We start from the raw sequence: 24,289 nt of genomic DNA, 5'->3' as shown, positions 1-24,289 counted from the left end.
ATAAAAGTTCATATTGACATAAGAAATAGTAATACTTCAAGCATACTAATCAAAGCAATCATGTCTTCTGAAAATAACATGGCTAAAGAAAGTTCATCCTACAAAAATCATATAGTTAGGCTATGCTTCATTTTCGTCACACAAAAATTCTCCCAAATTCTACACCCCCGATGACAAGCCAAGTCATTGTTTCGTGCTTAAATAATCTCAAACTTTTTCAACATTCACGCAATACATGAGCATGAGCCATGGATATAGCACTATGGGTGGAATAGAATATGATGATGGGGATTGTGTGGAGAATAAAAAAAGGAGAAAGTCTCACATTGATGAGGATAATCAACGGGCTATGGAGGTGCCCATCAATTGATGTCAACATGAGGAGTAGGGATTGCCATGCAACGGATGCACTAGAGCTATAAATGTATGAAAGCTCAACAAAAGAAAACTAGTGGGTGTGCATCCAACTTGCTTGCTCACGAAGACCTAGGGCATTTTGAGGAAGCCCATCGTAGGAATATACAAGCCAAGTTCTATAATGAAAAATTCCCACTAGTATATGAAAGTGACAACATATGAGACTCGCTATATGAAGAACATGGTGCTACTTTGAAGCACAAGTATTGTCGTGGTTTTGTCACGTCAGATGTCCTAGTGTAAGGACTTAGTCGCGAGGCCAACGCATCTATGTGGTAGCTTGAGAGGGGTTGAGCGGAATCGAGAGACGCAACACACAAGACGAGGTTTTAGACAGCTTCGGGCCCCGGGAAACATCATCCGGTAAAAACCCTACATGCTGTTTGAGGCTAGGTCTCATTATCATCACGAGGGAGTCGCCGTAAACCGGCTCTCCTCTTTGTGTCTAGCCCTAAGATTGTTTCTTCTTGCTTGTAACTTGTCCCTCTTTGGGGAGCCCTACCCCTCCTTATATATGTTGAAGAGGCGGGTTACATGTAGAGTCCAACTCGGACTTAAGACTTAACTATTCTAACTTATCTTCATGGGCTTCTTAACGTCTTGGGCTTCATAACATCTCGGGCTTCATAACCCCTGACAACCCAGTTATCACTGTTTGCCGGTTTAACATTATCTGCCGGTTTAACATTGTCTGCCGGTTTAACATTGTCTGCCGGTTTACCACCTGCCGGTTTACCACCAGCCGGTTTACCGTCTGTCCTAGCCATCTGCCTTGACTGTCTTAACTGTCCGCCGGTTTAACATCCGCCGGTTTACCAAGTCCCGGCCGGTTTACGACTCCGGCCGGGTCATTCCGCGGGGTATATTCCCGACATTAGCCCCCAGTTTAATTTGGATTTATCCATGTTAAACTGATCCTGATCATCCTGAAGTCCTTGTCACTTCCTTCTTATAGAAAATCCGGTTTAATAGGCTAGCTTCATAATCAACTTGCTGACACTGGTTTCTCATAGAAAATATATTGTGAAGAATAACTCCTTTGATTCAGCACCCAATGCTTAAAAACAATATTGGTCCTTGAAATACTCATCTGATCTTCAGCCGGTTTAAGGACGTAGAACTTGCCGGTTTATCATTGCCAAGATCACCGGTTTATAAATATTGATAGCACCGGCTCATACTTGTAGTTAATATCCAGCTTGAAAATATACCTCTTATATGCCTATCACTTGTAGCCCTCAAATCTTAAGAAGGTAACGTAGTAACAGCTTAAGACTTGCCTCAATATAAATATCACAAGCGTGAAGAAATCCAAGTTGTTCATCTCAATCACCAGTCAGAACTGAGTATTCCACATATGTAGCCCCCAAGTACCGGGTTGTCATGCTTGCAGCAACCTGGGACTTGTAATTTCCTGATGCTCATAAAAAACTTCAACCAGTGTAGCCCCCAAGGGCCGGGTCATTATGTAAATAATGAGCAGGGACTTTATATATACTTCATTGAGAATAATATTATATTATGTAACTCCCATCATGGGGCTTGAACCCACATCCACAAGGTTAAGAGCTTTGTGCTTTACCAACTGAGCAGTGGATCCTTCAATAATAGACGAAAATTTGTGTACCTTGAATTGTTGACAGGAGCAATTGGTAGCCCCCAAGGGCCGGCTCATTATGATGTGATGAGTCGGGTCTTCAATAATATGAGCAAAAAATAACTTTGCATTAGCCCCCAAGTGGCATGGTGCATGCTTGCAGCGACATGAGACTTGCATATTTGATGTAATCTCAACTTAAATAATGTAGCCCCCAAGTGCCGGGTTGTAAGCCTGCAGCAACTCGGGACTATTCCTTCATTTGTAGAATAAAAACCATATCCATTGATAATATGATAGCCATTGCGCTAAAGCGACTTTGAAAACCTTAATCATAATACTGGTTACTGATAACCATAATAGAAATCCAGCCATGTTGGCTATTTGAAGATTTGAATAATATAATCCAATGATTTATGAGCGCATGATTCCAATGGCGCAATCCAAATATATGCTGGCGACTTATAGTCGAAACCAGACCGGGCTGATAGTCTTCGGATTATGATTTAATCGTGTTTCGTCAATCTGTAACTGACAGTTGAACCGGATTTAAAATGCTTGTTGGTTTAAAGAACGCAACAAAAACAATAGTCATTTAAGAAAAAGACTGAACCAAAAGGCAACGATAAAACCGTTTGCAAAAAAGATGCTTTATTGAGCTGATCAGATGGTGTTACCATGGTCAGACAGGACCAAGCCCCCTAATAGGTGTGGCGATGGTTCAAGTCAGACAGGTCCCCAAATGAAACCGTGGCATTTATGCCGATCAAAATGCATGGCAATGGTTCGGGTTCGACCAAAGCCCCCAAGTGATGCTGTGGCACTAGGCCGATCAAGAGGCGTGACTATGGTTCAGACGTGACCACAAGTCCCCAAGTGATGCATTGGTATTATACCGATCAAGAGGGGTGACGATGGTTCGGGTTCGACCAAAGCCCCCAAGTGATTCTGTGGCCTTAGGCCGACCAAGAGGCGTGACTGGTTCAGACTTGACCATGTCTCCAAATGATCTTGTGGCTTTCGCCTATCAAAAGGTGTTGCATTGGTTCGGATACGACCAAGCCCCCAAGTGATCAATAAATGATAAGCCAATAAGGCATGATACCCATGTTTGAACCGCGCATCATGGCAGCAGGTCCTTTTTGGCACCCTTTAACTTTTTGCAAGAGATAAATCCTTCTTGAACCGGACTTTAAACCGGATATTGAGAGCGTCAGAGCTTTGCAAGAGATGGTTTCCTCTTAAACCGGATTATAAACCGGAAGCATCATTGTGAGCCGGAATATTTCTGACGGCCTTTTAAATTTTGCACCAATATGGCGTTTTAGGGTCCTACATTAGATAATTTTGCAAGCCGGAGTAATTGCTCTTTTTAAAGAAAGCAATATACAATATAAAAATATAATGGATGGATTTCACCTGATATGTAAGGCCAGTTAATATCCACCACGGGGTTATAAGCCAACACGGACAAGAGAATCGGCCGCAGCATTGTTGATGTAGTCCGGACTGCAGGGGCAGCGGTTTGTGTTCCGGTTCATCAGTGTGATGCACAGATGTCAGTGTAAAGCAGCTAGCGCGCGCCGTTCGCAGTAGGGCATCACTTTTATAGTAAGCACTTGTCCTGTATAAAAAGATATAGGCCAGAGTAATTGTTCTTTGATGAAAATAATATTGTGCTCATAAAATAAACTTAGATGGATATCACCTGGCTTTTTTGTCGGCTGAACGCAGATGTTGGTGCCATATAATACTGAATAGTATATGAACGTTGAATTCCGTTGATGTGATGTAATATAACATCCACGTGACCCTCTGTCTCTCTCTCTTTTTAGCCACAATCTAATGGTCAAACCGGGCATTTTCCTTCTGAACCCGCGAGGCAGGGGCGACACGACCCGGGCGGGGGTGACTTGGAAGCACCGTGAAGCGGGGCCGGGTCAAGACCGTAGCTGTGCAGATTGAAGATGAGGCGGTGATTCGGCGAAGGCGGCGACCCAAAACCGCGCCGGTGAGGGCGACCACAGCGGAGGGCGCGTTGGCAATGGAGCGAGGACCGTGACCATGGCGGGTCGAAACCGCAGTCCAGGGGAGTGCTAAAGCGGGGCGATCCGGATGCGGCAACAAGGGCACTCTCGCGGGTCATCAGAGTGCGTCCGCGGCAGCGGCGGGTTGGAGAGGTACAACCGTGGCCGGTTCAAAGCAGTGGCGAGGCGATGACTAAACCGGTGGCGGGTTGAAGAGCTGCGTCGGCGGAGGCCCGCGGTCACTGCTCAGGGTGTGGCGGTTTTGAGGCACCGAGAGGCTCTTTGAACAGCCGGCAGCTCGAGCCAGGTGGCGAAGATGGCGACTCCGAAGCAACGAAACGAGCCATAGGCGTGACCGCAGTAAACCGGCAACTCGAGTGCGCGAGGCGAGCCACAGCCAGAGGGACGCCGAGCGGAGCAGTGACTCGACGGCGGGGCGACACGCATCCCGGGCGGCTTGGGAGATGGCGACGGAGGGGCCGAAGCAGCTCGCAGCGACTGTGGTCTGATGCGTAGCTAGCACGCGGTGCGCGGGAGACGACCGGGCGGAGCAGAAGCGGAAGCTCCCGCGGCAGAGGGGTGAGGCAATCCCGGGTCAACGCTCGACCGGAGGCCGGGTCGGCGGTGGAGCCCCGACCAGGGCTGGTTCGGAAGACGCCGGCGCGTGGGAGGAAACGGAGTCAACTCGCTGGGCGCGCGTACTCTGAGGACGGCGGGAGAGGCTCGGCGACTCGGGAGCGGGCCACTCGGAGGCGGCGGTGGTTCTGCTGGCTTACAGCGCGGTGGCTGAGAGGAGCCCCCAAGTTCGAGGCGACCGGGTTGACGAAGTGGGCCATGGCGGATCGAGCGAAGACGGGTCCTCGACCGCAGAGGCAACAATCGTGAACTCCGAATCCAGGGTGGCTCGGATGGTGGTGATTTGGGCGATAGTGGTCACGGCGGAAGCGCAAGTGATCCGGTGGGTGAGCAGGAGTCATGCCGGCATCTCACAGCAAAAAAAAGGCCGCACAGACGGGCGGCTCGCTGCAGCGCCAGCGGTTTGAAAGCGCGACCCTGCGACAGCAGAGGTGCAGCGGGTCAATTGGACCCGGCGGATCGGGGCGGCTTGTTGCCGGGCCAAACAACGGCGGCGGCGCCATGGCTAAGGAGTACTGAGGCGGCCGGCGGCAAGGCGAGTTGTGGAGGCGGGACTGACGAGGTGGTGGCTCGACCACGGCAGAGGCGGAAAGCAGCCGCGATCACTCGGATGGTGCCGCAGTTCTGCCGGGGTTGACCCGGGGCGGAGGCGACTCAACAGGCTTCGGCGGCGAGTTAGGCAGACGGACGGCGGTTCAACTCGGGCGGTTTGCCGTGGAGCACGGGAACAACAGCAGCTGACGCGCAGAATTGGGGGCGCGGGTTGCACCCAGCACGGAAGAGGCAGCATCAGCGCGAGGCGAGCCGGTAGCGGCCTCGAGCGTCGAGGATGCTGGCGATTTAATTGCAGAGGCGACAGCACAAACCGGTGGCGTCCGTCAGTCAATACGGTGTGTTGAATATACCGGACCGCAGAGGGGTCGGCCCGTCTTGATAATTCTTTGGGTGTACTCAAACGAGTACTGATGATCATCAGCGCATGTTTCTTTGATCTGGGACTATTTTGCCTGGCACACCAAACGATGGCAGCAGTGTGAGGAGCGCCCATGAGATATTCCTCTGAATATGTACTAGCAGCTCCCAGTAGTTTTTGGCAGTGCATGTGACGTCCATCAGTGCATGTAACACTGATTTTTAATTAAATCTCAAGATCCACGTGAGTACTATTGTACTCATTGCTGGCAGGTTATCCCTTGCTAAACAGTACCCAACTCCTCACAAAATCAGAGCTCGCATAGGACCTTTTGAACAGAATGATTTGCAGCTTATAATTATTCTTTCAGGTAACAACTGGCCCATACGTAAAAGCTTCACCAATGGTTATGCAGCATCACATGGCTGAAAAAACACTGATCTCTTCAACTTCAAGTAAACCTGTGTGTTGTTGTTGGTAACTGATCCATCATGAACTATGCCGCAGCCGCTCGAGCAGCGTGAGGCAGCAGCCCAGGAACAGCAACAGGGCGGGTCACATCCGCTCGAGCAGTGTGAAAGCGAAGCAGGTCTACGGCGGAGGCTTCAACTGCGGCTCGGCGGCCATACCGGCGTGGTTTGAGCAGCGCTATAACAGAAGAAACGGAAGGCCGGACCGGCGACTCAGCGCGGGACGGCAGCAGAAGGAGCGGAGGGCTGGCCCGGTGGCTCAGCAGGGGCCATGACGTCTTGTGGAGGCGTATTGCAACGGTGGCGGGTCGTGTCGGCGGCAACCGGCGGACTGAGGCTGCGCGCGCGACCGCAGTGGGAGAGTTGCTGCTCAGCCGGGTTGAGGCGACCACAGTCATTGTACGCAGGTTAGGAACCATGGAAGCCTACGGCGAGGTAAGCCGGCGAGGCGGCTCAGATCAGGGTCACGGCGACGGCGGCCCGCTGCGGGACCGCGGACCACAGCAACGGAGGGTGGCTCGACGGAGACCGGCGACTCAACAGCTTAGAGACGGTTCGGGGTGAGGCCGCTCCGGCGAGTGCGGCGCAAGGCGACTTGAGTCGGGTCTGCGACTTGGACGACAAGCAACTCGTCTCACGGATGCGGCGGCCAGGGCAACTCGAGGTTGAAGCAATTCAAGGGCCAAGCGACCGGGTTGGCGAAGGCGGAGCAGTCTCGACGGACCGCGGTGGTAACTCGGATTCGGCGAGGCGGGTCAACCCTGGCCGGTCTGACCCTGTCCGGGTCATACTTTTCTTTTGGTCAGAGCAATACAAAGGCTAGGGCATGTGGCAACTTCGGAGGCAACGTAACGAAAAAACTGATGCATATCTTGGCTTTAAAGGCGTTTTCAATTCGGTTTCGTCGAATCATCTGGACGCTTCGGTGTGTACCGTCTTGTCCAACTCCAATCCTCAACCGTGCGACCGATGCCACATTGTTGATGTGCATGCGGGCATCGGTGCGACAATTTTCCACCGTTCCTGATGAGGATCAACAGATTTGAACTTTGAATCTGATTGATTGCGAACTTCTTGATCCCTGAGAAAGAATCCCTCCAAAAAGTCAACACCATCGTGCACAGGCCCCACGGTGGGCGCCAACTGTCGTGGTTTTGTCACGTCAGATGTCCTAGTGTAAGGACTTAGTCGTGAGGCCAACGCATCTATGTGGTAGCTTGAGAGGGGTTGGGCGGAATCGAGAGACGCAACACACAAGACGAGGTTTTATACAACTTCGGGCCCCTGGAAACATCATCCAGTAAAAACCCTACATGCTATTTGAGGCTAGGTCTCATTATCATCATGAGGGAGTCGCCGTAAACCGGCTCTCCTCTTTGTGTCTAGCCCTAAGATTGTTTCTTCTTGCTTGTAACTTGTTCCTCTTTGGGGAGCCCTACCCCTCCTTACATATGTTGAAGAGGCGGGTTACATGTAGAGTCCAACTCGAACTTAAGACTTAACTATTCTAACTTATCTTCATGGGCTTCTTAACATCTTGGGCTTCATAACATCTCGGGCTTCATAACCCCTGACAACCCAGTTATCACTGTTTGCCGGTTTAACATTGTCTGCCGATTTAACATTGTCTGCCGGTTTAACATTGTCTGCCGGTTTACCACCTGCAGGTTTACCACCAGCCGGTTTACCGTCTGTCTGAGCCATCTGCCTTGACTGTCTTAACTGTCCGCCGGTTTAACATCTGCCGGTTTACCAAGTCCCGGCCGGTTTACGACTCCGGCCGGGTCATTCCGCGGGGTATATCCCCGACAAGTATGGAAAAGAGATAGTAACATTGCCCCATTTTTATTTATTTTCTTTTTTCTTTTTTTTCGGGCCTTTTTTGGCCTTTTTTTTCTTTGGCCTTTTTTCTTTTGGCCTTTCTTTTTTTCTTTTTGGGGACAATGCTCTAATAATGATGATCATCACACTTTTATTGATTTACAACACATGAATTACACCTCAAAACTAGAACAATATATGACAATATATGAATGCCTCCGGCGGTGTACCGGGATGGGCAATGAATCAAGAGTGACATGTATGAAAAATTATGCAAAGTGGCCTTGCCACAAATACGATGTCAACTACATGATCATGCAATGGCAATATGACAATAGTAATGCATGTCATGATGATAAACGGAACGGTGGAAAGTTGCATGGCAATATATTTCGGAATGGCTATGGAATTGCAATAATAGGTAGGTATGGTGTCTGTTGTGAGGAAGATATAAGGAGGTTTATGTGGGATAGAGCGTATCATATCATGGGGTTTGGATGCACCGGTGAAGTTTGCACCAACTCTCAAGGTGAGAAAGGGCAATGCACGGTACCGAAGAGGCTAGCAATGATGGAAAGGTAAAAGTGCGTATAATCCATGGACTCAACATTAGTCAAAAGAACTCATATACTTATTGCAAAAAATATACAAGTCATCAAAAACCAAGCACTACGCGCATGCTCCTAGAGGAGGGATAGATTGGTAGGAAAAGACCATCGCTCGTCTGCGACCGCCACTCATAAGGATGCACAATCCAAGGACACCTCATGTTTCAAATTTGTTACACAACTTTAACCATACGTGCATGCTACGGGACTTGCTAACTTCAACACAAGCATTCTTTAAATTCATAATCACCCAACTATGTCGTGGGAAACGAACACCTATGGGGCAGGGCCCCTTTCGGTCCGGCGGGGGGCAGAGATCGCACGAAGAGCGGATCGAGGCGAAGCACACGAGCAGTTTACCCAGCTTCGGAGCTCTCCGGAGAGATAATACTCCTACTGCTGCTTGTCTGATTTGTATTGTGTTCTTGCTCGGGAGCGCCGAGTGCTACAGTACACTTCAGCTGCTAACGAGACCGAGCGTGAGTGTTTTCTGGTTTCGAACCCCCCTCTACATTGCGCATGGGCCTCCTTTTATATGCTCAAAGGGTCACCGACAGGTGGCAACGCATGCAAGGGTAAAAATGGAAAAGAGGTGTGGTTGGTACACCTACTTGTACAGTGCATCCTACCTAACCCTGACGGCAGGGGACAAAGGCTTTAAATGCCCGTCTGTGTCGCCCAAACAGTGCAAAAAAGTGACCGTTAGGGGCGCCACCGCTTGCCACGATGGCCATCTTGTCATCTCCGCTTGCCACCTCGCACCGCTGGCTGCACAGCCTCTCGCCAAGCGCGCTTGGAAAGGCCGCAGGGCGACACGTTGGTGGATGTGCTGGAGCGCGGGCGCAAAGTGGTAGCTTTGCCGCGGCAAGCGCCTTGCCGCGGTCGTTGTCTTGTCGCGTCCGGAAGCTTGTCGCTCACCGGGCCTTGCCGGGACGCACGGCGTGTCGCGGCAAGTTCCTTGAGATGCCTTGGTTGGCCTTCCCGGCAAGCTCCTCTTGCCGGGCGTCCGGAAGCTTGTCGCTTACCGGGCCTTGGTTGGTCTTCCCGGCAAGCTCCTCTTGCCGGGGCCTTGTTTTCTTGTCTTGAACACTTTGTTCTTGAATGGCTTCAAAGGAACCACGGAGGGCCTTGGCGGTCACCCGGCAAGCCTTGCCGTGGGGCGCTGCGACTGCCCGTGCACAAGTTCGGGATACTAAGGTACCCCTACTTTAGTACACCGACAGGAGCCCCCGGGCCTGGGCCACACACGGTGCCGAGCGCTGTTGGGCCAGGCCCAAAACAGGGCATGGGCACGCGCGGCCTGGGTTACGTCGTATCTTACCCCGTGTCCACCGCGACCTTCCTTAACGGCCCGCGTCGAATGCGGCGTCGTGGGAGAGATCGTGGGTGGTTCTTTATTCGGAAAAGCGGAACGTCCGCCCCCTCCCTCTTTATAAGCAGGGGAAACAGGGGCAGTTCGTCCACCTCGCCAGTTGCCGTTGCAATCTCAGAAATGTCCGCCGCTCCCCCTTCTGAAGCCGAAAGAGAGCAGCGCTCCGCCCCCCATCACCGCTGTCGCCACCAACGCCGTCGATCTCCCCCACCACCTCCGCCATGGCTCCGAAAACCGGGAAGGGCGTGAAGTCGGCCGAGGCACTGCGGCTCGAGGCGCTGCGAAAGGAGCGGGCAACTTTCCCCTCCGAGCTCGCCGAGACGGAGCTGAGGGAGTGGTATTACCTTTTCTGGTCGACGGAGACGCGAGCGCATCCGCGCACGAAGGTACTGTCCGCCGCCGCTTCGAAACGGGCTCCAAACGGATACCCCTTCTTCGTGCTGTTCTTCTACTGCGGGCTCTGCCCGCCCTTCTCTGAATTCTTCTGCGATATCATGAATACCTACGGGTTCCACCTCCTTGATTTCACCCCCAATGATGTTCTGACCATGGAAGTTTTCGCACATCTCTGCGAAAACTTTATCGGAGTCCACCCAAATGTAGCTCTTTTCCGCCACTACTTCATGCCCCGGGTCGAGAGAGGAGAGCCTTTATCCGGCGGGATCACCTGGATCTCGAGAGCCGGCAAGAAGGAGGCGTATCTGGAGGGGGAGCTCCACAGCAAATGGGAGGAGTGGAGAGCGGAATGGTGCTGGATCGTTGAGGAGAACCCGCAGCCATTCACCACCCAGCGCCAAGCCCCAGTAGTGCGCGGCGGCGATTGGAGCAGCTTGGCCGCGGAAGACGACAAGCTGAAGATCGCCATCACCCGGATTCTGCGCCTAAGGCTTGCCGGGCTCACTGTAGGCGCTGTAGGCGCAGATTTTCTTCGCCGCCGCATCGCCCCCCTACAAGAGAGGAGGAGACCCGCCTGGGAATTTGGGGGTCCGACGGACGTCATGAGGCTGCGCCCAGGCCTCAATTTCAATTTCACTGTCATGGAGCTGGACGTGATGCTCAAGGAGCTGTTCAAGCATGACCCTCAGCATCCCGAATGGTTCAGGTTGCTGGCAGGTGTCATTCCGTTGTGCAACAATTCCTCGCTCGACCGCATCCATGCAATGATGCCATTGTGCGACTCGCATGGGATTGTCCCCACTTGGCAGGAGCCTGCAGACGATGTCGTGCAGCAGTTCTTCGACGGCTTGGTGGAGGTGGCAGTCCACGCCGACGAACAGAAGAGCCTCACCCGCGACACCACCGAGGAGGAGATGCAGCGCATCGCCACTAGGGCGGAAGAGGCGGCGGCAACCGCTGCCGCAGGCGAGTTTGGGTTCACTGTGGAGGAGGCAGAGGCAGCAGAGGAGGCAAGTCTTGCTGAGCGAGAGTGGCTTGACGGCGAGGAAGAGCTTGCCGGGCCTGATGCCGAGTCGAGCGAACCCGCCGAGGGTGCGAGCGGCCCGCCGTCTCCAGGCAGCTTGCTGCAAATGGAGCCCCCAGCGCAGCCCCCAGCTCCACCAAGAAGGCGTCTCCGCAAGGCCGGGGATGTAGCAGGGCGGCAGACAAGCCAGCAGCCGTCGCGCCGCGCGATGCTCTCCACCGCGACAAGCAATGTTGCCGCGGGAGCGCCTCGCACCGCTGCGGCAACTGGAGCGGGGTCGTCCCGGACCACCGCCGCTGCCCCCGCCAAGCGGCCAAGGGAACCTACTCCTCCGCCTCGTCGCGCCAAAGGTGGGCCGGACTTCGACCTCTCCGCGCTCAGCTCCGACGAGGAAGAAGAAGAGTAAGATTCTTTGCTGTACTTGTATTTCTTCAATTCTTGCTGTTTTTGTCTTGTTTCTGACTTGCTTTACTCTGAACTTATTCCTTTTCAGGACCCTGGCCCAGAGAGCGGCGAAGAGAGCCAAGGCTCCGGTGATTGTCATCGAGGACGAGCCCACCGCGACAGCAGGGGGCGCGCCCGAGACCATCTTGCCGGACCCGGCAACTACTCCTCGAAGCAGCCCCCAGCGTAAGTATAGGATCTACTTCTTGCTGTTGGGCGCGCATGGGTGCTCTTTCCTTTGCTGATATCTGACTGTTGGTTTGTGTAGGAGCAGAGCAGCCTCACCAGGAGCACCCGGAAGCCGCCCCCGAGATGCTATCTGCTTCGACCACACCGCCAAGGGAGGATTCCCCGACAAGGGAGCGTTCTCCGGCAAGGGAGAAATCTCCGGCAAGGGGGGAGTCTCCGGCAAGGGACGGTTCTCCGGCAAGGGACAGCACCAGCAATCCCCCGGTGGTGGAGCCCATGACCGTGGATCCCAGTGCAGGTAATCTTCTTGCTTGAAAACCTCCCTTGTGTTCTTCTTCTTTTGATTTTCTTTTTGGATATTTGCTTGACTTTTCTTCCTCTTCCGGCCTTCAGATCCACCTTCCACGGAGCCGATGGAGACCGAGGCCACCAGCGAGGAGAACGCGCGCGGCAACATTGACGACGCCGCCGCCACTGAAGAAGAGGCCGGCGCTGATGATCCTGCCGGCGAAGAGGCTGCCAAAGCTGCTAGCGCAGGAGCTGGCGAGGGGTCCGGCGATCGCACTGACGACCCTGAGGCCGCAGGAGCGCAAGGCTCTACGTCGACCGCCGATCCCTCCGCCGCTGACGCAGCGCCAGGCTCCGAAGAGCCCCAGCCCAGCGCCTATTTGAAGGCCGACGATGGTGTCTTCATCAAGCTCCCCTGGGCTTCAGGCTCCAGGGCGCCTGTCGAAGGAGAAACTTTTGACGGGGAGGTGCTCGCCTCCGCTGGGCTGACGCTGGTTGACGCGCCGAGCAGCAGCAGCGGCGAGTCCGAGGAGGAGCAACTGCTGCGGAAGCTGGTGTCGCTCTACCGCGCCCGACAAGCCAAGGTGGAATCCCGGGAAGCGCTTGTCACGCAGGCGGGAGCGGACATTGAGAAGCGCGCAGAGGAGCTCCGGGGACGCAATCAGGAAGCTCTCCGGTCCCTGGCAGAGGAGCGGAATCAACTCGCCGAGGAGCGGAAAGCTTTCCTCCTCGAGAAGGCCGAAGCCGAAGAGCAACAGCGGCTTGCCGCCGAGGAGCTGTTTGCGCGAGAAGGCGAGTTGGCGCAGCGGAAGGTCAATCTTGACAGCCATGAGGAGGATCTTGCCGCGCGCGAACAAACACTCGGCGGGGCTCTCAAAGAGGCAAAGGATGCTGCCGCAGCTGCCGAGGCCGCCAAGAAGGAGCTGGAGACGAAGGTGGCGCAGCTGGAGGCCGATCTCAAGGCGAGCGGCGAAGAGCTTGCCGTGCTCAAGCGTGAGCGCGAGAAGGACGCCCATGCTCACGGTGAGCTGCAGGGTCGCCTCGTCGAGAAGGGCAAGGAGCTAAGCGCCGCCAAGGACTCCAATGCTGATCTTGAGTTGAAGTTGGCCACATTGACCCAGACGCTGGACAGCGCCAAGGAGTGGGAGGTGGCCTTGAAGGAGGAGATCAAGGGCAACGAAGCGCTGCTGACGAGGGCCGCCGAAACCCAGAACACCTTTAGGGAGACGGTGGAGCTCTGGACAGAGGGCCTCGTGAACATCGCTGCAGTCATCGACGGGGAGCTGGTGCAGCTGGGGGTGGAGGATCTCGGGTACTCCTCCGACGAGAACCTCCAGCCCAGCGCCAAGCTCACCTTGTTCTTCAAGGGCATGGCGACGACCCTCTAGCGACTCCGGGAAAGGATCCCAAAGCAGCTGGCCGACGAGTCGCGCACGATCTGCGCCAGAGTTCTGGAAAAGGTGTTGGTGAAGGTGGCCTTCCGCAACCCAGGCCTCAACCTCACCAACGTCCTCAAGAAGCTGCCGGCGGATGCTGATCTCGAAGCGCTCAAGGCCCTTGTCGCACCCATTGTGGACAAGGTGAATGAGGTCAAGAGGGTTGATGGCGGTCGCGTAGATTAGGCTGCCCGTTTTCTTCTTTTCTTGCCGCTGCTGGCCATGTTACGAGAACAATCCATTAGAGCTGTGACAAGCTATCTTGTAATATAACTTTATTTTGGGTATCGACTGCTATGTTATTTCCTTTACTTGATTCCTTCCTTTGTATGTTTTTGCCCTACGCTTTTAGGAAACTTGCCGGCACAGGCACCTTAGCCGCGAGCGCTGAGTGCGGAACGTCAGCAGCCTGCTGGCGGTGCCGCTACCGACAAGAAACCTTGTCGCAACTAGTCGCAGCACACTTAAATTGTTGAGCGGACTCGAAATAAAGTAAGGGCGCAACTAGCTACGAGTTGGTTCCTCCGCGCACAGGTTTTCCATACAAAGCACGGTCGTTCAAGGAAGATAACTCAATTTTTTTTAAAATTGATTGCTCAAACTTTGGCAACTTAGCTTTTATGTCGTTTGCTTCCCAGTAAGGCGATACTTGCTTGAACGACGCCTGGTCCACACCATTATCTTCTCCTTCCTCCCTGGCAAACTTGTGCGCGAGGGAACCTTTCCCTTTCTTTGAGAAAAAGAAAGAAGAGAAAATAAAGATATGGAGCCTTATGGCTCGTTATTGCTTACCGGGGGTAGGTGCTGCACAAGGTGTCAGATAATACATGCAAAAAATAGAAAGCATGAAATTGACAGGATGTGCGGAGCACATGAGCTTTATTTATGCACGGGGTCTGCGCCCGGCTTTGTACAAAGGGTTACATGCAACAGCGGCAAGGCTTGTACAAAAGGTGGTTGCCGGAACAGGTTCCGGCAACCGCGCCTTACGGGTAAAACTTACGAAGATGCTCAATGTTCCAGGAGTTGCTCACCGGAAAGCCATCTTCGGTCTCAAGGCGGACAGTGCCGGGCCTAGTGACTCGTTTCACCCGGTAAGGGCCTTCCCACTTCGGCGTCAACTTGTTGGAATTCTTGGCGGACTGAACGCGCCGAAGAACAAGGTCGCCTTCCTCGAGACTTCTGGCATTAACTTTGCGGCTATGGTAGCGGCGCAAAGCTTGCTGGTATCGAGCAGCTTGTACAGCACCCTGAAGACGGTCCTCCTCAAGGAGCAGCGCATCATCTTGCCGCAGCTGCTCTTGCTCAAGCTCATCATAAGCGAGAACTCGAGGCGACCCGTATACGAGTTCCGTGGGGATAACTGCCTCTGCTCCATAGACTAGAGCGAAAGGTGTCTGTCCAGTGGCTCGATTTGGCGTCGTCCTGATCGACCAAAGAACCACCGGTAGCTCCTCGATCCAATTCTTTCCGCACTTGTGCAGCCTGTCGAAAGTCCTGGTCTTGAGCCCGCGCAGCACTTCAGCATTTGCCCTCTCCGCTTGACCGTTGCTTCTCGGGTGAGCAACAAAAGCGAAGCAGACCTTGGCGCCAAGATCTTGGACATACTGCATGAAGGTGCGGCTCGTGAATTGCGTGCCGTTGTCGGTGATGATCCTGTTAGGTACCCCGAAACGGCAAACAATCGACCTAAAGAACTTGACTGCTGACTGTGCTGTCACCTTCCTCACTACTTCCACTTCTGGCCACTTTGTGAACCTTTCGATAGCAACGTACAAGTACTCAAAGCCCCCGACAGCTCGGGGAAAGGGCCGAGGATATCGAGTCCCCAGACCGAAAATGGCCAGGATAAAGGGATCGTCTGGAGAGCTTGAGCTGGCTGGTGTATCTGCTTGGAATGGAACTGGCACGCTTCACACTTGGTTACTTGTGCAGTTGCATCCTGGAGGGCTGTCGGCCAAAAGAAACCTTGCCGGAGTGCCTTGCCGGCAAGTGCTCTTGCGCCAATGTGGTGACCACATATGCCTCCATGTATCTCCGCCAACAGCTCTTGTCTGTCTTCCCGGGGAATACACTTCAATTTCACACCGTTGAGTCTTCTTCTGTACAGTGTGCTATCGACAAACTGGTACATACTTGACTGCCGGGCTACTTTTTCCGCTTCTTCTTGCTCTTCGGGAAGTTCTCCTGTCTGAAGGAAACGGACAATCTGCTGTGCCCATGCTAGAGCTTGCGGCTCGACAACAAGGACTAAAGGCACATATGCTGCTGCGGGAACATCCGCTTCTACGGCGAGAATCTGCGGCTCAGCCGGAGCTTGATGTTCCCAGGCAAGTTTGCCGGAGCAAAACTTGTCGGGAGCGTCTGCTTCAACGGAACAAACCCTAAGGCTTGTCGGAGCAGACTGCTCCTCAGCACCCTTGGTGTTGATCTTGGGGACCTTCTTGGCGGCGGCTTCGGGGAGCTCTGCCGGAAAATAGTCACCAGAAATCAACTTCCTCTTCTTGCTCTGTCCAGTTGATGGCGTCACAGACAGTTGAGTCAGTTTGAACACAAAGATCCCTGGTTCCACAGGTAACTTTAGTGCAGCGCACTTTGACAGGCCATCAACAATGTCGTTCTGAGCTCTCGGAACATGTTCCATCTGAAGGCCGTTAAAGTGCTCTTCTAACTTTCTCACTTCATCAACGTAAGCTTCCATCAACGGACTCTGATAATTCTTGTTCACTTGGCGGACGACAAGCTGCGAGTCACCCCTGACAATGAGCTTCTTTATCCCAAGGTCTGCCGCAATCCTGAGACCGGCAAGCAAACCTTCATACTCTGCAGTATTGTTCGTTGCTAGCTCCTTGGGAAAGTGCATCTGGACTACGTACTTGAGGTGTTCTCCGATGGGCGCGACAAGCAGCACACCAGCACCGGCGCCTTGCAGTGAAAAGGCACCATCAAAGTACATTAGCCACTCTTTGCTTGCTTCCTTGACGGGGATGCTCGTTTCTGGAACCTCTTCATCTGGTGTTGGCGTCCACTCTGCTATGAATTCTGCCAGTGCTTGGCTCTGGATAGTTGAAGTGCTCTCGAACTTGAGGCCGAAGCTTGACAGTTCCAGTGCCCACTCGACAATCTTGCCTGTTGCTTCTGGATTCTGCAGTATCCTCTTCAGCGGAAAACGAGTGACAACTGTGATCTCATGTGCTTGGAAGTAATGGTGCAGCTTTCTCGAGGCCATGAGAAGGCCGAAAAGCAACTTCTGCACACCAGAGTACCTTGACCTAGCCCCCTGCAGAAGGGAACTGACAAAGTAAACTGGGCGCTGCACCATTTTCTTTTGTATCTCTTTATGCGCCTGCGCAGATCCATCCTTGTCGGGACCAGAGCTTGTCGGTGAAGCCCCCTGCTTGTAGCTGGATGTATCTGCCGTGGTTGCTGGCTCATCATCTGCCTCCCTCTCCGCTACTAACGCAGCACTAACCACTTGATTGGTTGCCGCTATATACAGCAGCAACTTTTCTTGCGGCTTAGGTGCGACAAGTATTGGAGTGGAGGACAGGTATCTCTTCAAGTCCTGCAGCGCAGCCTCCGCTTCCGGAGTCCATTTCATTGGACCTGCCTTTTTCAATATTTTGAAAAATGGTGGGGCACGCTCAGCAGACTTAGAGATAAACCTGCTGAGAGCAGCCACGCAACCGGCAAGCCTTCGTACATCCTTGACGCGCTTTGGTGCTTCAATCTGCTCAATGGCCTTGATCTTGTCGGGATTGGCTTCAATTCCCCGCTGAGACACGAAGAACCCGAGAAGCTTGCCGGAGGGGACTCCGAACACACATTTCTCGGGGTTGAGCTTGAGGTTGATCTTGCGCAGATTTGCAAAGGTTTCATCGAAATCCTGAATCAGAGTTGCCTTGTCCTTGCTCTTGACCACTATGTCATCCATGTAGGCTTCCACATTTCTGTGTATTTGTGGCTCAAAAGCGTCATGCACTACTCTTGCAAATGTTGAACTAGCATTCTTTAATCCGAAAGGCATCCGTACAAAACAGTATGTGCCACATGGAGTGATGAATGCGGTCTTCTCCTCATCCTCTTCTGCCATGAAGATCTGATGGTATCCTGAGTATGCGTCAAGAAATGAAAGCAAATCACATCCGGCTGTGGAGTCAACAATCTGGTCAATGCGCGGCAAGGGAAATGGATCTTTGGGACAAGCTTTATTAACATCAGTAAAGCCAATACAAAGCCTCCATTTCCCGTTTGCCTTGCGCACGACTACAGGATTGGCCAACCACGTAGGATGGAGCACTCCTCTGACAAGGCCTGCTGCTTCCAACTTCTTGATTTCTTCTGCGATAAATTCTTGGCGCTCCACTGCTTGTTTCCTGACTTTATGCTTGACGGGCCGCACATGAGGACAAACAACAAGATAGTGCTCAATTACTTTCCTGGGAACACCGGGGATGTCAGACGGTTGCCACGCAAACACGTCGAAGTTCGCCCGCAGGAAAGCAACGAGCGCGCTTTCCTATTTCAGGTCAAGAGTGGCACTGATGGTGAAGGTACCACTAGTGCCGTCCTCCTTGGCGGACACCTTCTTGGTCTCTGGTGGAGCTGCCTTTGCCTTCTTACACTTGACGGTGGAGCTCGATGGTGCATCCTCGATGGTAGCGCAGCACTCCGAAGAGGTGCGCTTGCCGGAGTGGGCATCAGAGCTCTTGCCGGACTTGGTCTTCTTCTTCTCCCCGAGAGCTTCAGCAGCAAGTGTCTTCTTCTTCTCCCCGCTTGCTGCTGCTTCCCGATAAATCTTGTCGGTGCAGATAAGAGCATCCTTCTTGTCGCCAGGGACAGAGATGACACTTATCGGACCCGGCATCTTCAGCACGTTGTACGCGTAGTGAGAGGCCGCCATGAAATTGGCGAGTGCTGGACGGCCGAGTATTCCATTGTAAGGCAATGGAAAGTCAGCAACGTCAAAAGTGACCCTCTCAGTCCTGAAGTTCAGCTCACTGCCAAATGTCACCGGCAACGTGATCTTCCCCTTGGGCTTGCTCCTTCCCGGATTGATTCCTTGGAATGTACCGGTCTCTTCGAGCTCACTGTCAGGGATTTGGAGCTTCTGGAGTACCACGGAGGAGATCAGGTTCAAGCCGGCCCCACCATCAACTAGCATCTTTGTGACCTTGAGGTTGCGGATAGTTGGTGAAACCAACATCGGCAAGCACCCGACTGCAGTTATGCGATCAAGGTGGTCCTCAATATCAAAGATGATAGGCGTGCTAGACCATTTCAGAGGCTTGCGTGACTCGACGGGTGGTTCTGCCGCATTGACTTCCCGCACCCACTGCTTGAGCTGGCGGTGTGAAGTATGTAGAGAAGCACCGCCGTCAATGCACAGGACCTCTGTGGCTTTCTGGAACTCCTGCTCATCGGCCTCATCATCATCCATATCTTCATCTTCGTCGTCATCCTCATCCTTGTCGCAGCCGCGGGGAGGCCTGTCTCCTTGCTGCTGCTTGGCCTTGCCGCGGCGTCCCCCCCGGCCGGGACGTTTCTTGCCGGATCCTCCAGTACCTTCTTGGGCCTTCTCCTTGTCGCGTCGCTCGTACTCAGCTTTTTGCTGCTCGACAAGCTGCTCAACCTTCTTGCAACTCTAGAGATCATGGCCCTTGGTACAGTGGATCTTGCAGTACTGCTTGCCGGAGCCGTCCTGCTTGTCGGCGGCCGCCACAGCTTCAGCTTCCTTGGCGCCACCTCCGTTGCCGGACTGCTCAATGACTAGCACATCTTTGCCTTTCCTCTTCCTGTTGTTCCGCCGCCGGTTTCTCTTTGCCAGGGCAGCATCCTCACTGTCAGATCCTCTGGCTTCTGCATTCTCTCCGAGGAGTCTCCTCCCTTCTTCAGCACGTGCACACTTGTCGGCCAGGGCATATAGCTCACTGACGTCCCTGATCTTGCACATCGCCATCTCCTCCCGCATCCTGCGGTTACGCATGTTCTGATGGAACGCGCTGATGACCGCGGCGGGGTGGACATCTGGGATTGTGTGCTGTACACGGCTGAATCTCCGAGTGTACTTGCGCAGGGACTCTCCTTCCTTCTGGACGAGTATGTGAAGGTCGATCTCCTGGCCATGAGGTTTGTGGCCGCCTGTAAAGGCGCCGACAAACTGATGGCATAGATCTGCCCATGAGGATATGGAGTTGTCCGGCAAGTGCATGAGCCAGGATCTGACATTGGGCCTGAGCACCAGCGGGAAGTAGTTGGCAAGAATCTTGTCGTCCCGTCCCCCGGCAGCCTGCACCGCGATGGTGTAGATGCTGAGGAACTCCGACGGATGCGTCTTGCCGTCGTACTTCTCTGGTACGTCTGGCTTGAAATTCTTTGTGCTGGGCCACTGAACTTGCCGCAGCTCACGAGTAAACGTAGGGCAACCTACCGCGTATGGCAAGTCGCCTGGTTCCCCTGGCGCATGCATGTCGACAGCGGGCCCAGCGCGCTGGTCCGATTGATGCCGCACTTCTCTTCAGCGCTCGATGCGGGTACGAGCGTCTTCTTGCTGTCGTTCTTGAAGAACTTGGCGCTGATCGCGACGAACTCGAGGATCAAATGATGCGGTGGAGTCGCTGTCGAGGTTGACCCGGCGAGTCGGCGATCTTGGCCTTCGGGGTGGAGAGTGCACGGTGGTTGCACCCCCACCAGTTTTGTCGCCATCGGCTCGCGCCTGGGCGTCTTGCCGCGGCTTCGATGTGCTCGGTTGCCATGGAGTGTCGCCGTTGGCGAAGCCGATGAGACTCTGAATGGTGGCCCTCCCATCGTCGAACTTGTCCGCCGTTGGAGGGTAATCCAGGAGCAGTTGAGCTCGGGCCAACGCTTCTTCTGGAGTCTTGGGCGGCGGTGGCGAGCGGTGCGAGGAGCGGGATATGCTCGAACTTCTAACTGTGTTAGAAGGAGCAGCATCTCGTCCAGGCGACCGTGCCGCGCTCGTGCCAGCATGTTGGCGTGCATGTTGGTCTTGAGCATCCCGAGATCCACCAGCTTGGCCTTGGCCCAACGAACGTATGGTACCGCGTGTACCATGACGCTGTCGGTCCCGCGCCTCCTGAGACGGGCGCGGCGCATGTACGGACGCTGAGGTCTGTGCAGCCTTGTCCTTGGACCTGGCAGCACCATGAGCTCCCTCATCGGCGCCTGTTCCTCCGCCGACGTCTACCCACCACCTGCTTGCTCCGGTGGTGGTGGGTTCGACGCAGATGGAGCAGCCACCTCCGAAGCCTTCTTCTTCAGTGGCATGTCGATGAAGATGACGAAGATCTAGCTCGCGTGAATGCCGGATCAGGTTCACACAACCTCGACCGCCATGCTCGTCCACTTTCTTGATAAACGACTCGATGCATTTTCTCTTCCTTGCCGCTGAGACTGAGACATATCAAAAAGATCTATTACTAAAAGGAGATTGGGATCATCCTGTGGTTACCGGATGATGGGAATAACTAAGCATAAATTTGGAAATGAGCACGAAATGTCTATAAATGAATTTTCTCATTATTCGTTATTTCCGGGTCTTTTCGTTGCATTCACTTACAACAAGAAACAACCACCAGCGTTTGGTGCAGCACTTGCATTTTGGTGCATTCTTCTTCCTTTCCTTGGTCTTTCGTTCCGTCATATTCCAAATAACTTATCTAATTACAACGTATTAACCGCTAATGCACCTTTTTTTTATCAAATCTCAGGGACATGGTCTAATCATGAGGGTAGTATTTTATCATGGTGTTGGATCCCCAGTTTTTATGGATTCCTTTTTTGTTACCGAGGTCGACCCCAAAGCCATAATGTCTCAAAACGAAGAGGCTATAGAGAAACTTTGATTTTTTCCTTTGTCTCGAACTTCGTGAAGAACTCCATTCTATCTCTCCAACAAAAAAGTTGGGCTGCGCCCCAGTTGTACACTCCCTTCGTTCGGAGAAACCTTGTTGATTCTGAACTTCGTTCGCAAAGTAAGCGTCCTTTTAACGGGCCAGCCCTTTTTAATGCGCCGCTTGACCCTGTTTTGAAAATGAGCTTTGCTCTTCTGGGCGCTGGGCGCTCCCGTGGTTCGCGAGAAGGAAAAAGGACTAATCTTTTGTTACATCTGGCACGAGATGAAAAAGAGAGAGCTTCGTCTATCGATGAACAGCAGATTGACGGAGCTCTTGGCATTGCTTTGTTTTTCTCTCCTTTCCTATCAGCGAGTTCCGATCCTTTTGTTCGAAATTTCTTCGTTCGTACCGAACCGCTTGCAGAATCAAATCCAGTTCCACAAGATCCTATATCAGCTATACATCCTCCTTGCATTTATGCCGGAGATGTCGCCAGTGCTATGGGCTTTGGGTTATGTAGATCAAAAATGATGAATGGGATTGTGGCACTCCACTCGCCGCCAATGCGGAAGGATGCCGCCGAAAAGAATGGAACGCTGCTTCGCTCTGCTGGATGCGTCGGATCCCATATAAGAAGCTCGCTCTTTACCCGATCATTCAAACATTTTGTGGGCGGCGCGCCTGCTCTATTGTTGCGTAGCAATAGAAGCCTGCTCATGCAGCTTCGGCAGCGCTTTTTCGCCTTCTCTTCGCTCTGGACAGGAGCGCTAATGGACACGGGGAGGGAGCAGGCGAAGCGTGTCGTTCGTAATGGAAAGAAAGACACCACTACTTCGCCTCTTTGTTGGACCGCCGGCGCGAACACGGTGGTCTCTGACCAGGACCAGGAACCAATTCGAATTTGGATCTTGACATGTCGGTTGTTTTTAACCGTAGGCATCTCGCCAGGAAGTTGGTGGGCTCATCATGAATTAGGTCGGGGTGGCTGGTGGTTTCGGGATCCCGTAGAAAATGCGTCTTTTATGCCTCGGGTATTAGCCACAGCTCGTATTCATTCAGTAATTCTACCCCTTCTTCATTCTTGGACCTCGCTTCTGAATATTTTGACTCTTCCATGCTGTGTCTTAGGAACCTTTTCAATACGGTCCGGATTGCTAGCTCCCGTTCATAGTTCCGCTACAGACGATACACGAGGAAGATTTTTATGGCGGTTCTTCCTTCTAATTACAGGCATATCTATGACTCTTTTTTACCAGATGAAGCAGGAGGCATCGGTCCGTAGAACCTATAAAAAAGAGATGGTTGTGGCGCGAAGTACTCTTGTGCACCTACGTCACTCGGCTCGCGCGCAACCCCGCCCCGTTATGTTATGTTATGGAATAATTTAGCTTCTTGCTGGGCTGGTTATTCAGAGCCAGCAACTGGCTGCCGGATTTCGTCCCGTCCGTAGCGCTTCGGAAGTCACTCTGGCGTGGCGCTGCTGGATACTTCTGATCAATAGGAATAGGAGGAAAAAAAAGCTTATGATGAGCATCTATTGGAGTCGATCATTTCCAAGATCTAATTCTAGTTTCTTATTATGTAGTGGAAACGCCTCACAATCTTCAGTTTTACGCTTACGCTTAAGGGAAGAAATGTTCTTGGTGGATGCAGGCCCTGGTACCCCCAAAATTTGTATGCAAGATGAGCTTACAGGACTGCCAATCAAGCGAGCCACCAGGTTTGAGAATAAGGTGGGATCCAAGAATGTAGTGGCTGGTGAATCACTGATCAAAAAGCGGATTTTTGAGAGATTCTTCATCGATCTAGTGGCCGGTGAATCACTGATCAAAGAGCGAGCAGCCGCCAGGTTTAATGATTTTGTGGGATCCCTGGATGTAGCGGCTGGCGAACCACTTCTTCTTCCACAAAGATTCAGACAAAACCGAGCTTGGATAGAACTGAAGAAGATTTGGCGAACGAAGAAAAAGGTCAAAGGGTTTATTATAAAAAAAATCAAAGGAGGTTATTCAGTAGCCATCGCGGGTTTCACTACTTTTCTTCCATTCAAAAAAGCTCTTCTAAAAAAAAGGATAGCGAATGATCGATTCACCATTGATAGCATTAACCCTAAAAGGAGGGATATTGTGATAATAGCGGCAGATCAAACAAGAACTTGATGAAAAGATAGAAAAAAATTATGAAAAATCCGAAGCCCACCTTAATCCATTTTGTTGAGGATCTTGCACTTATTCCGGCCCTATATTTACATAGCCAAGAAAGGCTCTGGCGATCATGCGTGACTGGCGGAGCGCCTATCGCCCTGGCACGGCACTCTAAAATGCATGTTGGGTTGGGCCAGCAAGAAGACTTCGACTAGGGAGACGAAGAATGGAATTGAAGAAGGCAGCATAGTCTAAGATAACAGAATGGAACACCAACCAACAAGTAAGTGGTGGATTTGGATGGAGTCTCGAAGAAGAAGAGTACGCGCGCTAGCGCGCCCCAAGACGTTAGTCCTTTTTCTGCTTGCTGGCCAAGGTCAGTTTACTGAATCCCCCTTCCAAACACCAACCCAATCTCCATTCCTTGATGAGAAATGAGCAAGACCATATGTTTATCAAAAATATAGCCCCTATATAAACCTAGCCCTTACTACCCGAACTTCTTACCTTCAAATAGGACTAACTGCCCGAACCCGCTTGCTTATCTTCATCGATCTAATTAAGTTAAGCAGTGGTTATTTTTTTTTTAAGTGACTAGAACTTCTATCAACTACTATTCTAGCACCCAGCTGTGCCATGTGTTTATTCTATTCT

The 24,289-nt window shown here is 52.6% G+C and overlaps 1 protein-coding gene and 1 pseudogene across 1 annotated transcript; one reads left to right on the top strand and one right to left on the bottom strand.

The window, feature by feature from the left end:
- Positions 1 to 21,453: 21,453 nt before the first annotated feature.
- LOC119335287 lies at positions 21,454 to 22,026 on the bottom strand. The gene has a single exon (XM_037607430.1). The coding sequence runs from the start codon at positions 21,964 to 21,966 to the stop codon at positions 21,484 to 21,486; it is 483 nt and encodes a 160-aa protein (XP_037463327.1). The 5' UTR covers positions 21,967 to 22,026; the 3' UTR covers positions 21,454 to 21,483.
- A 38-nt stretch (positions 22,027 to 22,064) lies between these two features.
- On the top strand, positions 22,065 to 23,927 carry LOC119350375 (annotated as a pseudogene).
- Positions 23,928 to 24,289: the final 362 nt, after the last annotated feature.

Source organism: Triticum dicoccoides, chromosome 1B (genome assembly GCF_002162155.2).
Source record: "Triticum dicoccoides isolate Atlit2015 ecotype Zavitan chromosome 1B, WEW_v2.0, whole genome shotgun sequence".
Classification (NCBI taxonomy): Eukaryota; Viridiplantae; Streptophyta; class Magnoliopsida; order Poales; family Poaceae; genus Triticum; species Triticum dicoccoides.
Note: the sequence above shows the minus strand (reverse complement) of the source record. Positions and strands in the feature narration are given on the sequence as shown.

Bases quoted from the DNA above. Each gene is read 5' to 3' on its own strand.
- LOC119335287 (XM_037607430.1), bottom strand. From the start codon at position 21,966: ATGCAAGGAGGATGTATAGCTGATATAGGATCTTGTGGAACTGGATTT.